The sequence below is a fragment of the Leucopleurus acutus genome, assembly GCF_964270905.1.
Source record: "Leucopleurus acutus genome assembly, chromosome: 19".
Taxonomy (NCBI): Eukaryota; Metazoa; Chordata; class Mammalia; order Artiodactyla; family Delphinidae; genus Leucopleurus; species Leucopleurus acutus.
Genome location: NC_139161.1, coordinates 1,893,020 through 1,912,805, shown reverse-complemented (window position 1 = coordinate 1,912,805; position 19,786 = coordinate 1,893,020). Strand labels below are relative to the sequence as shown.

General features: G+C 52.8%; 1 protein-coding gene across 2 annotated transcripts in view; it reads right to left on the bottom strand.

Moving 5' to 3' along the window:
• ARSG (arylsulfatase G) overlaps window positions 1-19,786 on the bottom strand; it is a gene marked incomplete at its 3' end in the record, with an annotated part of 69,450 nt that overhangs the window by 40,938 nt on the left and 8,726 nt on the right. For both annotated transcript variants that reach the window (XM_082861176.1, XM_082861177.1), the window contains exons 2-4: window positions 4,775-4,962; window positions 2,656-2,703; window positions 1,482-1,593 (exon numbers count right to left, since the gene is read on the bottom strand). In XM_082861176.1, coding sequence (XP_082717302.1) covers window positions 1,482-1,593; window positions 2,656-2,703; window positions 4,775-4,962 — 348 coding nt within the window. The remainder of the gene's footprint in view (window positions 1-1,481; window positions 1,594-2,655; window positions 2,704-4,774; window positions 4,963-19,786) is intronic.

Genomic DNA, 19,786 nt, shown 5'->3' with positions numbered 1-19,786 from the left:
CATTTCTAGCAAGCGTCCAGATGATGCCTGCGCTGCTGGCCCAGCGACCACCCTCTGAGTAGTCAGGAGAGAGGAGACCTGGGCTCTAGACTCAGAGACCCAGACGGGACTCTCCATCCTTCCCTCTCATGACTCCACTGTGACCTGGGCCACCAGGTAAGCTTCCTTCCCAGGACAGTCGGGAGAAACGCTTGCCTCACTCAGAGGTCCGGTGGGTCACGGAAAAGCATACAGAGCGCTTAGGATGTAACAATTTCTCAACAAATGGCCATTATGATGCTATTATTAATAAGCCCCGAGACACGCTTTCCCCGGGCGGCCCAGACACCTGCAACGTTATGAACAATCCCAGTACACCGTCCGAACAGCAGAGCACCTGGTCTGGGCTGCTTTATTACCTGCATAAGGTTTATTACCTTTTTCTGATAATAAACGTACTGCATGCTCATTACAGAACATTTGGAAAATACGAGAGAGGAAAAAACTGAAAACTCCTTAATGCCCAACCAGAGGGAATGAACCATGGTTACCATTTTGGCGTATTTCCGTTAGGGCTATTAGAGGCATAAATACAGAGGTAGTTCAGGTCACAGTGTTGATGATTTGTTTCCTGCTTTTTTCACTTACTATTCTATTGTGGGCATTTTCTCATTTCACTGGATACGTTTTTAAAACATCCTGTTGAGTGCCTGCGCGGCATTCCGAAACGCTGGCTTATTTCAGGGCGGGGGTAGGGCTTATAGGGAGCCCGGGGGACTTTTTCTCAGTCTAGCTCCCTCCTTATGTCCAGTGTCAGGGCCAGGTGAGTGGGCCAGGAGCAAAGCCAGCAGGCAGAGGAGGGAGGCCACCTGCGTGAGACCCTGGGTCGCACCAGCCTCTCCCCAGCTGAGCTAAACAGTCCAAGGAACCTGGAAAATGCCAATTAAAAAAACGTTGTTCACCTCATCTTCATGAAAAGTGTTCTTGCACTCCATGCAAATAATGCACTTAAATTTTTTGCACTAAAGGTACTCGATCTTTTTTTTTTGGCTGCATTTGGGTCTTCGTTGCTGCGCATGGGCTTTCTCTAGTTGCGGCGAGCGGGGGCTAGTCTTTGCTGTGGTGCGCGGGCTTCTCATTGCGGTGGCTTCTCTTGTTGTGGAGCACGGGCTCTAGGTGCGCAGGCTTCAGTAGTTGCGGCATGTGGGCTCAGTAGATGCGACACGAGGGCCCTAGAGCACAGGGGCTTCAGTAGTTGTGGCCCATGGGCTTAGTTGCTCCGTGGCATGTGGGATCCTCCTGGACCAGGGCTCGAACCCGTGTCCCCTGCATTGGCAGGCGGATTCTTAACCACTGCGCCGCCAGAGGAGTCCCAGGTACTTGATCCCTTTTTGCTACTGTAACTGTTCCCCGTGGGCCTCGCTCATTTCCTTCTGATGGACCACACCCCCAGGACTTCACCTGGCTCTGGAGCCCAGAGCCGATGCCTTGGCTAGGATTACCTTGACGGTCTACCGCCCCGAGGACATGCCGGGCAAGGGGGGTGGTTGTAGCCGGGGGTATCAGTGCAGCCCATGTCATGGCTGTACGGGATTCCAAAGTAGTAATCAAACCCTGGAAGAGAAGGAACGGGTTAGGCTATGAGCCTGCATTCTTACACCCAGGACAGAAATTTAATTTTCCATGATTTAATTCTGCAGTGTTATGGCGTATGTAATTAAAAGAGGATTTGATTAATAGTCCTTTGTAGTGTGCAAAGAAAACACTTTGCTGGGTCCTGGCTGCAAGACTAGATTTGCAAAACTTCTTGTGATTAGCATTAACCCTGCGTGGAAGGAAGTGGGGAGAATGTCTTGAACACCTCCTGTTCCCAGTGCGATGATGGACACCGCTGGGAAATATCTGGTGAAAATCTGCTACCTGCGTGACACTCTGGGGGCTAAAAGAATATACTCTGCCCTCAAGAGCGGGAGGATAAGACGCAGAGATTCAGCTCTAAGAGATGGATTGTCAGCAAGCCCACAAGAGGGATCAGAGGGTGAAGTTACCCCTGGATGCTGGGGGTGGGATGTGGTTGGGACAGGAATCTCAAAATGCTTCTCGGAAGAGTTGGCATTTCAGCTGGACGCAGAGGGCTGGCAGGATTGGACTTGAGAGGGTGGAGGGGTATTGGAGGGAGGATGTGAGGGTCAAACTGAGACCTGAAAACCCTGTGTTGACTTTTTTCTGAGACCCTCCCATATCCCAGCTCTTCTCCAGCACAAGCTTCCGTGTGAAGTTTCCCACAGAATTCCCTACTCCCCGCCGAGCCCCTGCTTCAGTGAACCCATCAAACGATCTTTACTTCTTACCACGCGGGGCCTCACGGGGGCCAAGTGTTCCCGGACACGTGAAGGACTGGGTCGAGGAGAACACTGATGGCCTCACGACGGGGTAGCCCGAAGGGTAGACAGGCACCAAAGAGGGGGGCCGGGAAAGGTGCAGGGCAAGAGGGATGTGCAAACAGAGGCAATCCTGGCACCTCAAACCCACCCAGGTGAGCCTGTGAACGAAGGTGTCCTGACTCAGGAGAGAGGCCCCTCAGGGGCAGGATGGCTTCAACATTTATAGAGTCCTTTTACACAGAGACCTTTATTTTCTGTTTCCCAGGTAACCAATCCTCCAAAGAATTCTTACCACGGAAGTTGGGGTGATAAGAGCCATGGTGTCCAAGATGCCACTTGCCTGGAGGAAAACGAGAGAGAGAGAGAGACTTTGAGAGGAATCCCCCTGGGGGCTCCCAGCCCCTTGGTGGAGCTGGTCACACACTCAGGTCTCCACCAGCTTTGCCCTTTCCTGAGCACAAGCAAAGAGAGGCTCACGTGCTGTGTGACAGCCAAGCCTCGTTCTCTGGGACCGCGAGGGAGTCCCCAGGGAGACAGAAAGCAAGCAAGGATGACTCATGACCCAGGCAGGAAAGCGTGCGGGGGGTGGGGGCGGGGAGACGAGCCATTACCGGGAGCCCAGAGAAGTTAGCAGGCTGAGCTCCTGCCCCCCAAAGAGGGTGCAGCGCCCACGGCAACGCCCCCCGCCAGGGCTCACCACACCTTCCGCTCGGCCCTCCTGCCTGGGGCCCTGCAAAGGGCCCAAGGAGCAAGTGCACGGCCCAGACAGTCCCAGAGATGCCGCTCCCGCCTGCTTTCATCATCGTTCTCTGCAGAAGCTGAGCGGGGCGCCGCCTCCCTGCGCCGCCCGAGCCAGGCCAGCAACGAGGAAGCTCTGCCGCAGGGCTGCTCCTGGCGCTGTAAACGCGTTCACTGGGGGGCACGAGGCGAGGCTGGGACCCTCTGACCTGCTCATTCTCTGCTCTCCGGGTAAAGATCCCACGAGGCAAGGGGAAGAATCCAAAACGCGGGGCAAAGACCAGTACGGCGGCAGCGTGGAACAACGCCAAGGACAGAAAGAAACAGGCAACCACAGGAGTCTGACTCAGTACGTTATCTCACGTGGCCTCAGTACAATACTGCCAAACCATCTTTTCAAGACACACGCCTGTGGCCAAAACAAGCAACGGTGAATCGAGGTGAAGGGTATATGGGGGTCTAGGAGTCCCTTCTTGCAACTGGTCTGTAGGTTTGAAAACAAATGTCATAAAAAGTTGAGGGAAGTGGATTAAGCTAAGTGGAATGCTTAGATTCAGCATGACGCGGAAATATAAAATTATAGTACAATTTTAAAATTGCTTCTAAAATTATAATAAGCGTGTAAAATTATATCACCAGGACATAGAAAATAATAGGAGGGGGAGAAAAGTAGGGCCGAGTGATAACATGTGCAGCTGGGGACAAACACATGAACACAGAGCAAGATGAGAAGCAAACAGTGAGTGGTGTCAGTGGACTCGGTGTTCCCTCAGCAGGCTTCTCATTTGCCCTGTAAGCGCGCTGCTAGGAAGTTCACGATCTCAACAAGGAGCTACGCTTCAGTACCCTCTCCCAGAAAAGCAAAAGGTGTCATGAGAGGTGAACAGTCGACCTGTAATCAGTTGCCTTCTTGGGATTTAAAGGCCTGAAGAAGGAGGGGCAGGCGAGATCGAACCCAGCTCGAGAAGAATTCAGTGCCCCTGATGCGGCATGAAGTGTTAGGGTCAGAGAGCCCGGGGACCAAAGCCCTCCCGCCCCCCGGGCTGGGAGTCTTACACGGATGCAGGGACAGGGCGGGTGAGGACGCTCAGCCCATAGTGAGAGCCTCAGAAGAGTTCGTACCTCCGAGCGTGGAGAGAAAGGGGCGAAAAGGAGAGCCGGTTGGGACCTTAATGGTCTCGTCCTCCCAGGACAATGAAGGCCACACTGCAGTCTGATCTTCTGCAAAGTTATGTCAGGCTCCTTGACCCAGGGGAGGAGCCAGGCCGACACACCAGGAATGCCAGCTTCCTGCAGGTTAACGGGGAGCCCGGGGCCCCGAGGACATCCCCACAGGGACCCTCGTTGCCCCTTCACGTGGTGGAGGGAGGCGGGAACCCCGCCGGACCCAGCTCTTGGAGAGCCAGGATCCTAAGCACAGGCAGCCTGAGGATGCCGTCGGGACGCTGGGTTGCCTTGGCCTCTGTAGGGGGCACCAGGGGAAACTAGTTCCATACATGGTTTAGTCCCCTGGCAGGTCGTTTCAGCTGCTTCGAGCTGAAAGCACCCCCAACTTCTACAGCAAGAAATGAGCAGAAAAGCGGACACGAGCAGGAGCGGCGGCAGCTCTGCAGACACAAAGCAGCACAGAAAATGCAGGGAGGACGGGGTCTGGGCGGTGGGGGCCACGTTACCAATCAGCCCGGTGACGTAGCCAGCCCGCTGCAGCACTTCGGCCAAGGTGGTCTCGTTGAGTGGAAGGCCCCCCACAGAGGTGACCGCAAAGTTGTGAGGGACTCCATTGCGGAGGCCAAGCCGGCCGGTGAGCAGGGCGGCCCGGGAGGGCGAGCAGGTGGACGCAGCCGCGTGGAAGTCCACAAACCTGCACGGAGAGGAGAGCGATGGGGGTCGGCCTGGCCACAGAAAACCGAGCCAAGAGGGATTCAATTCCTGGGGTCCCAGCGCTGGGAAAACGCTCCAGGACCCGCCAGCCGTGGGACAGGCAAAGAAAATGAAGCCCAGAGACGCGTCATGTGACTAACCCAGGGTCACACAGCTGATTCGAAGGGATTTAATCCCACATATTGAACGGATTTTCCACATTTTATATTCACCTACTCACTTAATGCATCTGTAACCCCAGAAATCAACACTCGTGGCTCTGAAGGGATAGTTCACGGATATACGCAGACCTGTGAAAATCTGCACATTTCCAGCTGAGGTTGGACAAGGTGACCTTCTTGTTTGGGCTCTCACAGATTCAGTGTTCACAGGGACGTTATAGAACATCACCACTGCTGACACAAGAGCTGACTATCTATTACTCCTTACTGTAAGCCCAGCCCTTTTTCAGACACTGTGGAGAAACAGAGAAGTCTAGCCATTTTCTTACCCTCAAGGAACGTGAGTAAATTGAATGTCACTAATGAAGGGGCAACCTGACTTCATGTGTCTCCTGATGGGATGCAATATGAATTCATAACGCCAAGGATTCTTACCGAAAACGTTTAACCTGAATCTAGTCAGACCCCTGGACCTAATTTCCACATTACAGGAAAAAAAAGCTAATGCAAGACCAAATTAAATGACCCCACAAGAAAAGACTTTACCAAACCATTCTCTAGACGTTCGGTAAGACAACCAGTCCCATCTCTTCAAACAGTCAACATCTGAGGGAACGATGGGACGGACGGGGCGATACTGTGCATAAGGAAAGACTAAAGAGATAGAACCAAGTGCAATACATGAATCTTACTGGATCCCAGCTCAAAAGAGCTGGCACCACACCTGAGGGCTAATTAGGGAGGGAGATTTAATATGAACTGGATATAAAATGATATTAGGGGATTATCGCTCATTTTCAGGATTACGGCCATGTGGGAGAACGTTTCTATTCTTTTCCTTCTGGTTTTAGTGAGATATAATTGACACATAACCTTGTACTAGTTTCAGGGGTACAACATCATAATTTGATATAAGTGCACATTATGAAATGATCACCACAGTAAAGTTTAGTTAACATCTGTCACCTCCCACAGTCACAAACTTTTTTCCTGTGATGAGAACCTTTAAGATCTCCTCTCTTAGCGACTTTCAAATACACAAGACAGCATTGTTGACGCTCGTCCCCATGCTGTGCATTACGTCTCATGACTTACACCCAGAAGTCGTCACCACCTTCACCCATTCTTCCCCACCTCCGAAACCATCCTCCACACTGATGCAAATGTCCCTCCACAGTGGGAGTCGGATCACACCAGTCTCTTACTGGAAAACACAGTCTCTCTCTGCCTGCTTCTCGGAGCTCAGCCGCTGCCCCCCTCCTGCCCTGAGCTGCTTCTTCACATCCTCCCAAGCCCCCACTTACTCCTGTCCGCTGTGCCTTTGCCCATGCTTTTCCCCCACTCCCCAAACCCTTCCCCTAGTGTCCCACCTTATCTTGACTGACCAGTCCCAGTCGTCTTCAAGACCCCGCTCAAAGACTCAGATGTTACCCCTCAGGTCACCCTCCGTGCCTCTCCCTGCCTCTCCCCCAACCCCCCAATCTGCACCTCCCCACCCCACGTGGAGTCAAGGCCCCCTCTTCTCTACGTGATCATATAGCCTTTGGCATCCCTTTACAACACTAAACTCTAATTCTTTGTTTTCCTGTTTGGGGCAGCTTCCAGATGGCCACGAATCCGTGGATAGGACTCCCCGTGACAGGCGGGGCCTGAGGTCCCCCCGCCCTTGACGCTGTGAGTGCTTTGAGCCCCAGAGGATGTGAAGGGGACACTGCACCAGCTTCTGGGCTCAGCCCTCACGAGACTGGTAGCTTCCACCTCCTCCCTGAAAACACTCTGTGAGCCGCTGGGTGAGAAATCGACTCCCCCAACACGGCCCAGCTGGACAGGCCATCTGTAGGTGCTCCGGCCAATGACCCCAGTGGAGGCCACTGCATCTAAACGTCACACGTGTGCGTGAGGCCACCCTGGACCTCCCAGCGCAGCCATCTGCCTGCTGAATTTCACCAGAGCCGCCTTGGTCAACACAACAAGGTAAAGAATCACCCAACCGAGAGATGCCTGAATTCCTGACCCTCGGCATCATGAGACGTGATGAAATGGCTGTTGTTTTGAGCTGCTGACTTCGGGGATGGTTTGTTACTCAGCAGTTTGCCACCAGAGCAGCAGCTGTCTCCCACCGGACCATGCTCTCCTGACCATTCAGTCCTCAGCCCAGCACGAGGTGGGCACCACCCAGCGCATGCGGAGAGGGTGATGCCACCGTACTCTTTGCTTTGGTACAACATGGTGAGTCTCTGCTAAAGAGACCTGGGCCTCAGTCCCAGAGGATGGGTGAATTCACAGAGCGGTGACACGCACCGAGAGGTCCCAGCAATGCCCGTCTGAAAGCGCCGGCCCAGCCCTGAAGCCGTGCTCTTCAAGCAGACGTGCGATGCCTCCATCTGACAGAATGAGGGCAGGGGAGCGAGGTGCTCCAACGCTCATGCTGGGTCCGCAGGTGCTGGGCGAGGCCTCCCTCCAGCCTCGGGGAGCTCCAGGGCCCCCGACTCTGGCTTCACACCCCTGCCAGCACTTCCTTCCTGTCCCTCCGTCCCCTGGGGCTGGAAGTAGCACGTGCAGCCTCCCTTCTGTCCATCGGTTGCTGGTCCCCTGGGTAATTTCCCAGGCACCGGCTTCTCTCACAGCATCCCCAGCTGTCCACATACTGCGGCCTCAGGGAGTTCAATTCCTGGGGCAAAATCCAGGATTCTGGATGTTGCATGCAGCTGGCAACCGCTGCCCTTGGAATCCCAGACTGAGCTCCACTTCAATGTTCATACTTTTCTCCCAAGAAAACGTTCATTTGTACCCAGCCTCTTCTGTTCTTTTCCTCCCAAGATTAAAGCACAAACATCCTCCTAGATCACACTCCTAAATGTTCCTTATAATAATGACTACTGGGACTTCCCTGGTGGCGCAGTGGTTGAGAATCCGCCTGCTAATGCAGGGGACACAGGTTCGAGCCCTAGTCCGGGAAGATCCTACGTGCCGCGGAGCAACTAAGCCCGTGCGCCACAACTACTGAAGCCCACGCACCGCAGAGCCCGTGCTCCACAGCAATAGAAGCCACCTCAATGAGAAGCCTGTGCACTGCAATGAAGAGTGGTCCCCGCTCGCCGCAACTAGAGAAGACCAGCGTGCAGCAACAAAGACCCAACGCAGCCAAAAGTAAATTAATTAAGATAATGACAATGACTCTTACTACGACTAGATTACTACTACGGTACCACACACTTGGCAACTTTTATTACTCTCACAGCTAATGCTCAGGCTTCTAGAATCCAGGCACTCCTCTAAGCCATGAGCACCCACTGTCCCTGGACTCATTCTGCTCTGCAGGTGTAGCTCCGTATGGGTCACCTCCTTACCCACAACAGTGGGAGCAGCTGCACAATCTGCAGGGCCCGGAGCAAAATGAAAATGCAAAGGCCCTTATTCAAAACCCACCAAGCATTTCAAGATGGCGACCGCAGAGCATTAACCCACCATCCACACTACGGTGCGGAGCTGAACAGCGCTCAACCCGCCCAGCTGAACGCGGCAGCCCTGCTCCCCATTTACATTTGCTGCCCCCAGTTCCTCCTCTCCCAGTTTTCCATGGGGCGGCCAAAGTGATCTTGAAAACTGTTTATCAGCTAACGTTATTCCTGGCTGGAAACCCACAAGTAAGTCCTCATTGCAATTTACGTAAACCCAAAGTCACGGTCGTGGTCTACAGGCTCTCCAGCAGAGCTTCTCAAGCGGGGAGCTGGAGCACACAGATACAGCCAAACACTGATAGCTAGTAGGTTTTCTGAGAGCCAGCTCCTCCCAGCCCCAGGGGCAGCCAGGCGGGACCCCGGGCAACTGGAGGTTCCTGGGCATCCGTGCCCTGCACAGTCCCAGGGAAGTAATCCCGTTAGAGCAGAGAACGGAGAGAGCCCTGCAGGTGCGGCGCCAGGCATCCTTGTTGGAGTCCCACGCTGGCCACCTCCAACCACCAGCAGCCTGGGTGGAGCTCCTTGGAACGGGGTGGAAAGGTGGGAACTCCACGCCCAGGGGATCTGGACCCAGGCGTCACCATCCCTATTCCCACCCCGGTTCCCCCCAGCAGCCACACCACCCAGAGCGGCTCTACCGAGATCGCCCCGAGCTTGTCCCTGCCTCAGGCCCTTTTCATGTCCCCTCCGTCTGGAAGGCTGTGTTCTGGTCTCCGCAGGACGGGCCCCTCCTTTTCTTCCGGGCCTCAGCTCTCACTTCACCTACTCAGGGAGGGCTTTCCTGACCTGACCACTCTCCCCTCATCACTCTTCTGTTCTGTCTTGAGCCTTTACCCACTTGGACCTCACCTTGCTCATGGACTGGTCTCCCTGCCTGCTGCCCGGCTGCCCCTCTAGAACAGAGTCCCCGAGAGCCTGGGTGTGTCTGCCCGCTGCCCCCGCCGCCCCCGCCCCGGGGGGCTGGTTCCCGACCTCAGGAAGGCGGATTCTCTGATTTGGGCAGTTGGAGTCCTGCACTCCACCAGTGAGATGGCTCTTCCCATCTGGGGGGGACTAGGGCTTCCTCGGCCGGGTTCCCTGCGGGAACCAGACTTTGAGACGCTCCCAGTGGACATTCACTCCTGCCCTCACCCATCTGTGCCTCTCGACAGATACACCCGCGCATCACCGCTCAGCCCAAACCCTTCACTCTGAGCTGCTGGTCTTAGTTCCATCAGCCATACCTGGCGGAAGGACGGCAGGGAGGGGACCACAGCCCTCTCCGTCAGAGGCTTACACTTCAGCAGAGGGTCAAGACCTATGTGGGTAACCAGACAAAAGAAGATGAGCCCGGCCAGAGAGACACAGTGAGTGAGGTATGGGTGGTGGAGCGGCAGGAGGGATAGAAGTGCGGGCAAACGGGTGTGGGCTCATCTCTGGCCCCGGCTCCCTCCAGTGTGAGACAAGACAGGTAACTCCAGCCAGGTCTCAGTATCCTCATCTGCAAAGTGGGCACAACCGTAGCAGCCTCACCAGGTCATCTGAGGGATCTGGTGGCACGATATGCGTCAAGCCCTTTAGCGGCGCTCCGGGGTCAGAGTAGATTTTTTAATTCATCGTGGTCTGCGTGATGGTTATCATAGCTAAATGGGGAGAAAGAGCGCATTTCAGGTGTGAGAGGGGAGCAGTGTGCAAGGCATAAACGGACGGGATCCTGGGGCGCGTGGCTCCTGTCGGGACCACTCGGGCATCCTATTTGCTCCGCAAATCCGTACATCACTGGTCACCCCGGCCCCAGCGTGCATCCTCCCTGCGAGAGCCCGCGTCCACCCCCTCCAGTCAACCTGGCATCACCTCTGAGTCCCTCTGCTGTCCCCCCACCTGAATCACTTCAGCGACCTTCCAAGAAGCCAGGTACGCTCTCTCCAGCCCGGGTTTGCCCGCGGGTGGGTCATGCCGGGCCCCGGCCCCCGGTCTTCAGTGACTTCCGGTCTTCAGTGATTCCTTCCGCTTGGCCACGGTAACTCACCACGCACAGGTCCAACCTCCCTCTCCAGCCCCTGAGCCACTGCTGCCTGCCTGCCTGCCTGCTATGGGTTGAACTGTGTCCTCCCCAAAAGATAAGCTCAAATCCTAACCCCCATACCTCAGAAGGCGACCTATTTAGAAACAGGGTCATTGCGGGTGTAATTAGCTAAGATAAGGTTATACTGGAGTGGGGTGAGTCCTTAACCCAATGTAACTGGTGTCCTTAAAACAAGAGGAGAGAAACAAGGTCCTACTGTAGAGCACAGGGAACTATATTCAATATACTGCGACAAACCGTAATGGAGGGGACTTCCCTGGTGGCGCAGTGGTTAAGAATCCGCCTGCCAATGCAGGGGACACAGGTTCGATCCCTGGTCCAGGAAGATCCCACATGCCGCGGAGCAACTAAGTCCGTGCACCACAACTACTGAGCCTGCGCTCTAGAGCCCGCGAGCCACAACTACTGAGCCCACGAGCCACAGCTACTGAGCCCGCATGCCTAGAGCCCGTGCTCCGCAACAAGAGAAGCCACTGCAGTGAGAAGCCCACGCACAGCAATGAAGAGTAGCGCCCGCTCGCCGCAACTAGAGAAAGCCCGCGCGCAGCAACGAAGACCCAACGTGGTCAAAAATAAATTTAAAAAATAAATAAACAAAATAAAATAATTTAGAAAACCATAATGGAAAAGAATATGAAAAAGAATATTATATATATATATGTAGAACTGAATCACTATACTATATTTCAATAAAATTAAAAAAAAAAAAAAAGAAAAGAGGAGAGAGACACAGCGAGGAGACCTGCAGGTCTCTCGGAGGGCAGATGGCCAAGTGACTGAGGGGACAAAGACCAGCGTTGGCTGCACACGCGACAACGCCTGGGGCTAGCAGGCGGCGGAGAGGGAAGGAGCTCCTTCTGGCGCCTCAGAGGGAGCGTGGCTCAGCCAGCACCGTGGCCTTTGACCGCCAGCCTCCAGAACCGTGTGACACAACACACTGCTGTTGTTTTAAGCCCCTCCGTTTGTGGTGCTCGGTCACGGCAGCTCCTGGAAACGAACACACCAGCCTACAAATCCCCGAAGTTCAGCCCGACAGGACTCTTCTTCCTGGAACGCTTCCCATCCCCTCCCTGCCGTCCCGCACCCCACGTGCAGCTCGCCAGCCTGATGCCCCGACTTGGCTGTATCTCGGCCTGCAGGCCCGGCCTCTCTCCCCGCCCCTCCCAATCCCTGCCTAACCTTCAAAGCCTCCCATTGTCACAAAGTCTTCCCTTATTCCCCAGAAGGACGGCTCTTGACTCTGACCTCTGGAGCTCCTGAACCCTCCTGGCAGCCTGAATGTAGACACTCATCTGACAGTATCCGGGCGCTGACTAAAGGGGTTTCCGTGGGGCTGCTGACGCAGCCCCTGCCCTCACATCCACGCACCCCGACGTGGGCCCATCGGAGCAGCACAGCCCTCTCCTCAACGATCGGGCCCACGACCTGAGCAGGGCTATTCAGAATCCAAAACTGGCATTTTCTGAACCAGGCAGAGAGGAATAGCTTTTTCTCCCCCCCTCGAATCTCAAGCTAAAATGATATAATCCCAGAAGGGCAAGGGCCTCACCTCTCACCCTAACCAGGAGCCTGAAAGAATGGGTCAGCGGGCTCAGAAGGCCAGACAGAAGACCGAGTCTCTCCAGAGTCTAGTCCACGAGCCAAAGCTGTGCCCCGTTTGCGCTTCGGCTGGTAGAGCTGCGCTTCTCTTGTTTACAACCAGCCTCCTGGCTACCTCACTGGAGCTGAAACAGGATAGGGGCCTAGAGCGCAACAGGTAACAGGACAAGGTCAGTCTCTGCCCTCAAACTGCACATGGTTCAGAGTCAGAGGTGGGCGACCCCAGCATGTAAGAGGCCTCTGGGAATCGCGTGCTCCTCAAACAAGTCACGTGTAAGCTGAGACCTATAGATATATACGAAGTATAAAGATCCAGTCTGTTCTCTACGTCTGTGAGTCTGTTTCTGTTTTGTAGAGAGGTTCATTTGTGCCATATTTTAGATTCCACACAGAAGTGACTGTAAATCATCTATACTTCAATAAAAAAAAAAATAAATACAGTATAACTATCCCTTAACTTTATGTGTGTTTGTCTAAGGATACTAAAAATAGCTACCACCTATCACGTGGCTGCCACCCTAATCATATTACAGATATCATTTCAAATCATCAGAATTCCGTTTTACAGATCAGGAAGGTAACGCAGAGAATGGAGGTAGCTTTCCCGAGACCATGCAGCCGGCATGAACACGCATCTCACTCTGTCTGATCCCTGTTCAGTATCAAAGACCGTGGACCCCTGCGCGTAGGAAATGACAGCGCTAGAACTTGAGCCCAGGCCAGCCCGCCCCACAGACCATGTTCTTCCCAGGTCCCTTTCCATCTGGGAGAAGGCTGGCTGCAGCCGGGCTGGTCCACAGAAGGAACTACCTTAAAACTAGTCACTGGCCTTGGGCTGGGACAGTTCTGAGACTCATTCTTGCTGGTGCCAACCCTGACAGCCTGACTCACATCCACGCAAACCACGTGAGCTCGTGAGGGACACCGGAATGCCTGCTTCCCAGATGACGTCCAAGGGCAGACAGAGGAACCAGAGCATCGGCAAGGTCAGTGTGTCTTCTTCCTGCACACGAAATCAGAATCCAAAGTCTGCCTTGGGGAGTGTGGAGTTAATGAACACAAAGGGAGTTCAAATGGGTCGTAGAGAAAGTCTTTGTTTGCTAAGCTAGGGGACTTGTGTTCACTGCGGATTGACCTTTGCCAGTGGGTCTGGGATGCTCAAAGGCTGTGAGCACCACTTCTTCTTGCCTGGTGCTACTGACTGAACGCTTGTGTCCTCCAAAAAATACATATGTGGAAGCCCTTCTGCCCAGTATCATGGTATCTGGAGGTGGGGCCTTGGGGAGGTGATTCCCTTTATATGAAGTCCTGAGGGTGGAGCCCCCATGATGAGATTAGTGTCCTTATAAGAAAAGGAAGAGAGACCAGAGCTTTCTATCTGCCACGTGAGGATGGAGGGAGAAGATGGCCCTCTGCCAGCCAGGAAGAGGGCCTTCAGCAGAACCTGACCCAGCTGGCACCCTGATCTTGGACCTCCCAGCTTCCGGAAATGTGAGAAATAAATGTCTGTTGTTTAAGTCACCCAGACTGCTGTATTTGTTACAGCAGCCTGAGCTGACTGATACACCTGGGCAGTGCCAAAAATACCATTCTTGGGTACCATCATGCTTGCCTGTTTTTACCACCTGTGCTAAGCATGGTCTCTCCTTGAACATGTTAATGCCATCCTTTTGGAACAGCTATAGCATATTTCTATGGCAAGATGTAACTCTGAGTTCCTCCCTAGACCGTAGGTTCTACAAGGATGGGGCTTCGAGGGGCAACTCCAGCCCCAAACAGAATGCTTGGGTGGGACAGGCCGCCCCAGCAAAATCTGGTGAATGAACCAACAAAACGTGAAGCGAGAGGCCCCCGTCATTTGGTTGGAAAAAACACATTAGTCCATTTTCCACATAATCGCTTAAGCTGATGCTTTTAGGGCTCAGTTCCTTCCCCACTGTGTGTTAAAGTTTATAGCTTAACTCTCAGGAACAATCTTATGTCCTTCGTTTCCAAGTCTTTAGAGAGCCCTGGCTATACCTCCTTCTCCAAAATACCGACCGACACCCCACACAGCTCGATGCACTGACCTCCGTGTCACCCTCCCCCCTTCCCAGCCCCTCCCTGCATTGGGCAGGGACTAATTAATAAGCAATAAAATGGTCTTGCTCTTTGGAAAGCTTCCTTTGTTTTTCCCCAAATCTATCTGCGTAGGCTCAGACCAGTTCACCAACAGGGGTCCTAATTAAAGTCTGAAACAACATTGTAAAGCGAAGCTAGAAATACAGAGCCAGACATTACAGCAGCCCGTGAACAGGAAAATCAACGCAAATTAAGACACAGCCAGACAGAAACCAAAGCAACTCGCCATTGCATCAATTACGCATATTAGAATCCGGGAACGTAAGCGCAGGAAACGTCGCCCCGAAAGCCCCAGAGAGATACAACGTCGCGGAGTGAAGCGTGTCCAGCCTTCATTTATAAGGAATTTAAAACAAAGGATGTGGCCTGCTGTGGCCACTCTCTAAATTGCTATGTGACTGGAATAAAAGCTGTCCGTGCTCCATTCATAATTTAAAGGCTTGGAGGTGGAAATGGGTTTTTTAAATCATCTGCTGCGGCCTTTGCGTGCAGAGGGACACAGGTGGGTAGTGAGACCTGGAAAAGGCTGGAGTAGGACTTAGATGGACCAGCTCAGCTCAGCCTCCACGTTGCCTTCTGTTAAATGGGAAGGATGTTAAGTGAGACCATTGAGACAACCAATAGGAAGCCCCTTTGAAACTGCAAGCAGGGACCTCCCTGGTGGTCCAGTGGTTGGAACTCCACGCTTCCACTACAGGGGGCCCGGGTTCGATTCCTGGTTGGGGAACTAGGATCCCACAAGCTGCACGGCCAAAAAAAAAAAAAAAAAAAAAAAAAAAAACCACAAACAGGCTTCCCTGGTGGCGCAGTGGTTGAGAGTCCGCCTGCCGATGCAGGGGACACAGGTTCGTGCCCCAGTCTGGGAAGATCCCACGTGCCGCGGAGTGGCTGGGCCCGTGAGCCATGGCTGCTGAGCCTGCGCGTCCAGAGCCTGTGCTCCGCTACGGGAGAGGCCACAACAGCGAGAGGCCCGCATACCGCAAAAAAAAAAACAAAAAAAAAACACACACACACACAAACAAAAAGAACTGAAAGAAAATGTGGCAGCAAATAGCCAACTTGGTGTGTTTTGCTGACTCATTCACTCATTTATCCATCCATCCATCCATCCATCCACTTCCACTCTTGTTCTTTTCAATAAAAGGGTTCCTGCCAGCCAAGCTTGGTATAATCCTTGGCAAGTCTCCCCTTTCCTTTCCACACTCTTGCAGTGGACATGTGTGCATTCACTCTCAAGGAAGGACACCAACAAGATATGTGACAACGAGATGGACGCACAGGCATCTCAGGGCCTCCTGATGGGACACTTCTGCCCACTGCCACAACCCTGGGCTGAGCCCTTCCAGCCACCAGCATGGGCCTCGCCTAGCGAGTGGCGCAGTCCATCCCAAATGCAGTCGATGAATTCAGCGCTCAGGGCCCCCGAACGTCTGAGGACACACAGGAGGCCCTTCGCCAGCTGCTCAGTGCACGGGTCCAGCCTTAAAATGCCCTATCCCAGCCGTCCTCTCCCACTGGAATGCCAGCCAGACCCCGCAGAGTGAGGCTTGTTTATTGTTCGGATGCATCTGCAGCACCTAGGACAGTGCCTGCAGGGTGGAGTCCCTCTAGGAATATTTGTGGAGTGAATGGGCACCTTTCAATGCTGGGTCTTTGCCCTTTCTTTTCCCTCTGCCTACAAGACTCTCTCGTCCCCCTTCTGGCTAATTCCTACTCATCCTTAAGGGCTCAGCGTTCAGGTCCTAACCAATAAGCTTTATGAAGTCCCTCCTGGCTTCCCTCTGGAGAAGTGGCCTTTCTTTCCTATGGTCCCACAGCACCATCTTTCACATGCTTCTTGCTGCGAGCTTTATCGCCCAAAAGGTGAGAAGCCCAGCACGGACCTTTCTCGTTTGCGCCTGTGACCGATATGTTCGTAATGTGCTAATTCTGTCCCCCCGAATGTCAATTCAGTTACGTCCAACTCAGCTTATAAAAGCCCCAGGGGTAGGAGAGACGTCAGGAGTTCCTGCTCTGCCTTCTAAAGGATGGCTTTCCTGTCTTTTTATCTGCCACCAGGGTGTAACCCGCTTAAGGGCGGAGCTGGCTGAGGTCTCCCAGTGTGACTCATGACCTGCCCTTAGTAGAGATCTGTTGTTGAATGACTGTAGTTAGGAGGCTTAAAGACAGAACAAATGGTAGCCACTGGACAGGCCATTCTGCACCGACACTTGCGAAGCAGGCTGGCGCCAAGGTCTCACTGGCGAATATCTCAGCTCCTCTTCTCTGAGATCGGCTGTGACCTAGATCATCACATTCCTGCACGCCCCCATCTGCTACACGAGGATAAAGCCCACGGTCTTCACCTTGCCCCAGTGGATAGGTGGGCATCACGTGACTTTTATGTCTATTTGACCCACTCACCCAAGAACAAAGAGGCAAAACTGCCTGTCCCGTGATGCTGAGCGTTTACAAGGGGAAGACAGGATGGGACGTCCCAGAGCCAACAGCTCAGAGGTGAGGATCACAGACAAGAGGATTTCTCCCCAGTGAGGGTCCTGCACCCCAAACCTGAATTACTGTATGGGGTCAGGGGGTGGGGTGGACAAAGCTGTAAGGGGATGACATGGTGGGGGGAGGGTCTCTTGCTGATATAAGTCTCTTTCAGAAAGTTCTTTCTGCCCTCGCCCTCGGGGCATCTACCAGACCTCACTCCCCTGCAGTTTCCAGCGCCAGCCCGGCTCCTACAAAATCCCAAAGGCGGCAGAACGGCTGAGAAAGTCCTGAGAGGTAACATAGTACATGAATTTCTGCAAAAAGTCAATTCTGAAAAAAGAAGTCACACCCGGCTTTTGAGTGCGTTGACAGCTCGCTTCCTTCCTCACCGGGGTCCTTTAGAGAAACCGCCTCGAGCGCCTGGAGCCTCTGACCTACCAGGGTGGACACTGACCTCTGATTCCAAGCTCAGCCGCTGCCTAGAACTCTCAGTGCTGCAGGGACTTGACTCAAAATTAAAATGAGGGCAGAGAAGGCATGAGGCAGGGAGGAAGAGAAATCAAGGTATGCAGTTAACAGATTACACATCAATTTACAGAAGGAAACGTATGTACAATATACTGTCACCTTCACCCCATGTTCGTTGCAGCACTATTTACCATAGCCAAGATATGGAAGCAATCTGAGTGTCCATCGACAGATGAATGGATAAAGAAGATGTGGTACATACACACCGTGGAATATTACTCAGCCATAAGAAAGAATGAAATAACGCCATTTGCAGCAACACGGATGGACCTAGACAACATTATACTCAGTGAAGTAAGTCAGACAGAAAAAGACAATTACGGTGTGATTTTACTTACATGTGGAATGTAAAAAGGAAAACAAATGAACAAGCATAACAAAATGGAAATGGAGTCATAGACACAGAGAACAAACAGGTTGTTGCCCAAGGGGAGAGGGGACGAGTGAAATGGGTGAGGAAAATGAAGAGGGACAAACTTCCAGTTACAAAATAAATGAGTCACAGGTATGAAAATACAGTGTGAGGAATAATCACTCACTAGGTGACACCTTTGTGTGCTGACAGATGACAAATAGACTTTATCACGATGATCATTCTGATATGTGCAGAAAGAGCAAATCGCTGTGCTGCGCACCAGGAAATAACATAGCCTTGTAGGTGAATTACGAAAACAAGCAGGAACCTGTGGGGCACTCCCGGGCACAAAAGCCTTTCCATGTCCCCCATTTCTTGCTTGTAGGAAATAGGCTTCATCCAGCCTCCTTGACCTTCCCTGAGCTCCAAAGGTCAGATTCAAATAGCTGTTAATCAGGAAAGGGAGGGGATGCAGAAGCAAGGGAGGGGCAGTCAAGAAAGTGTAGTGCAGCCTTGGGGCAGGTCCTGGTTCCCCCTCAAAGGATACACATAACAATATATCTTTGAGCTCTTCTGTAGGAACTCCCCCACCCAGCCAGCTTCAGGCTGAGCACCAGATCCCTGGAGCCCTGCCCTGTTACCTCAACACCAACCAATCAGAAGAAAGGCACACACCCTGCAGCCCTCATCCCGAATTTTGCCTATGAAAACTTCTCCCCCAGAACCATCAGGGAATTCGGGTTTTTTGGGCGCAAGCCCCCCGCTCTCCCTGCTTGGCCCTGCACCAAACCTTTTTCTGCTCCGAACTCTGGCTCTTCCGTTGGTCTGTCCTCTCTGTGTTTCGGGCAGATGAACTTTTTGGTTGGTTTCGCCTCACTGGGCATCGGGCACACAAACCTGCATTCGGCAACGATTGCACTTCAAAGACAAACTCAGAGAAAAGAGAGCAGATTTGTGGTTGCAGGGTGGAGGGAGTGTGTGCCAAAGATTGAATGAGGGGGTCAAAAGGCACAAAATTCCAGCTACAAGATAAATAAGTGCCAGGAGTACAGCGTACAACGTGATCAATATAATTAACACTGCTGTGCGCCATATACGTTACGTATCTTGAGAGAGTAAACTCCCGAGTTCTCGTCACAAAGAGACAAATGTTTTTCTAATGTTGTGTCTCTGTGAGATGCTGGACGTTCACTAAACTTACTGTGGTCATTTCATGATGTGTGTAAGTCAGATCATCATGCTGTATGCCTTAAACGCATACAGTGCTGTATCTCAATGATACTGGAAGGAAAAAGAAAAAGAAAATTAAAAAAGAAACAATACACTGCCAACGTCATTTCTGAGCCAGGCTGGCAGACAGTTTAAGTGAGTGGACAGTATCTGGGCTTAGCTGGTGGGGTCACTGCTGTCTCACTGTCACTGGTCATCGTCTTCCCTCCAAGACACCTATGGCTCATAACCACTCAGGTCCTCAAACCCCGGTCTGGACAGCCTAAGTCATTGCTTGAATCCAGTCACCCAGCCAGGAGACTTATTCAAGTTACTTCCCAACCCAAGAATTTTCAAGAAATACGTTGCTTGCTTCATCACAGGTGAAACTGAAACCAGGCAACTTACATTGGGGCTTGGACCCACGTTCTTTTAACTGAGATCACACACCTGGTCTCTGGACTTAATGAAGCTCAGGCTCCGGATGTCTCATCGCAGAACGAAGTCAGTGAGAGACAAGGTAAGAAGTAAGAAGTGGGTTTATTTAGAGAGAAACACACTCCAAAGACAGAGTGTGGGCCATCTCAGAAGGCAAGAGCGGCCCCAGGGTATGGGGTTGTCAGGTTTTATAGGGCTGGGTAATTTCAAAGGCTAAGGAGAGGGAGGAGAATTCCAGCTATTTTGGGGAAGGGGTGGGGATTTCTAGGAATTGGGCCACTGCCCACTTTTTGACCTTTATGGCCGGCCTTGGAACTGTCATGGCGCCTGGGGGTGTGTCATTTAGCGTGCTGATGTGTTACAGTGAGTGTATACTGAGGCTCAAGGTCTAG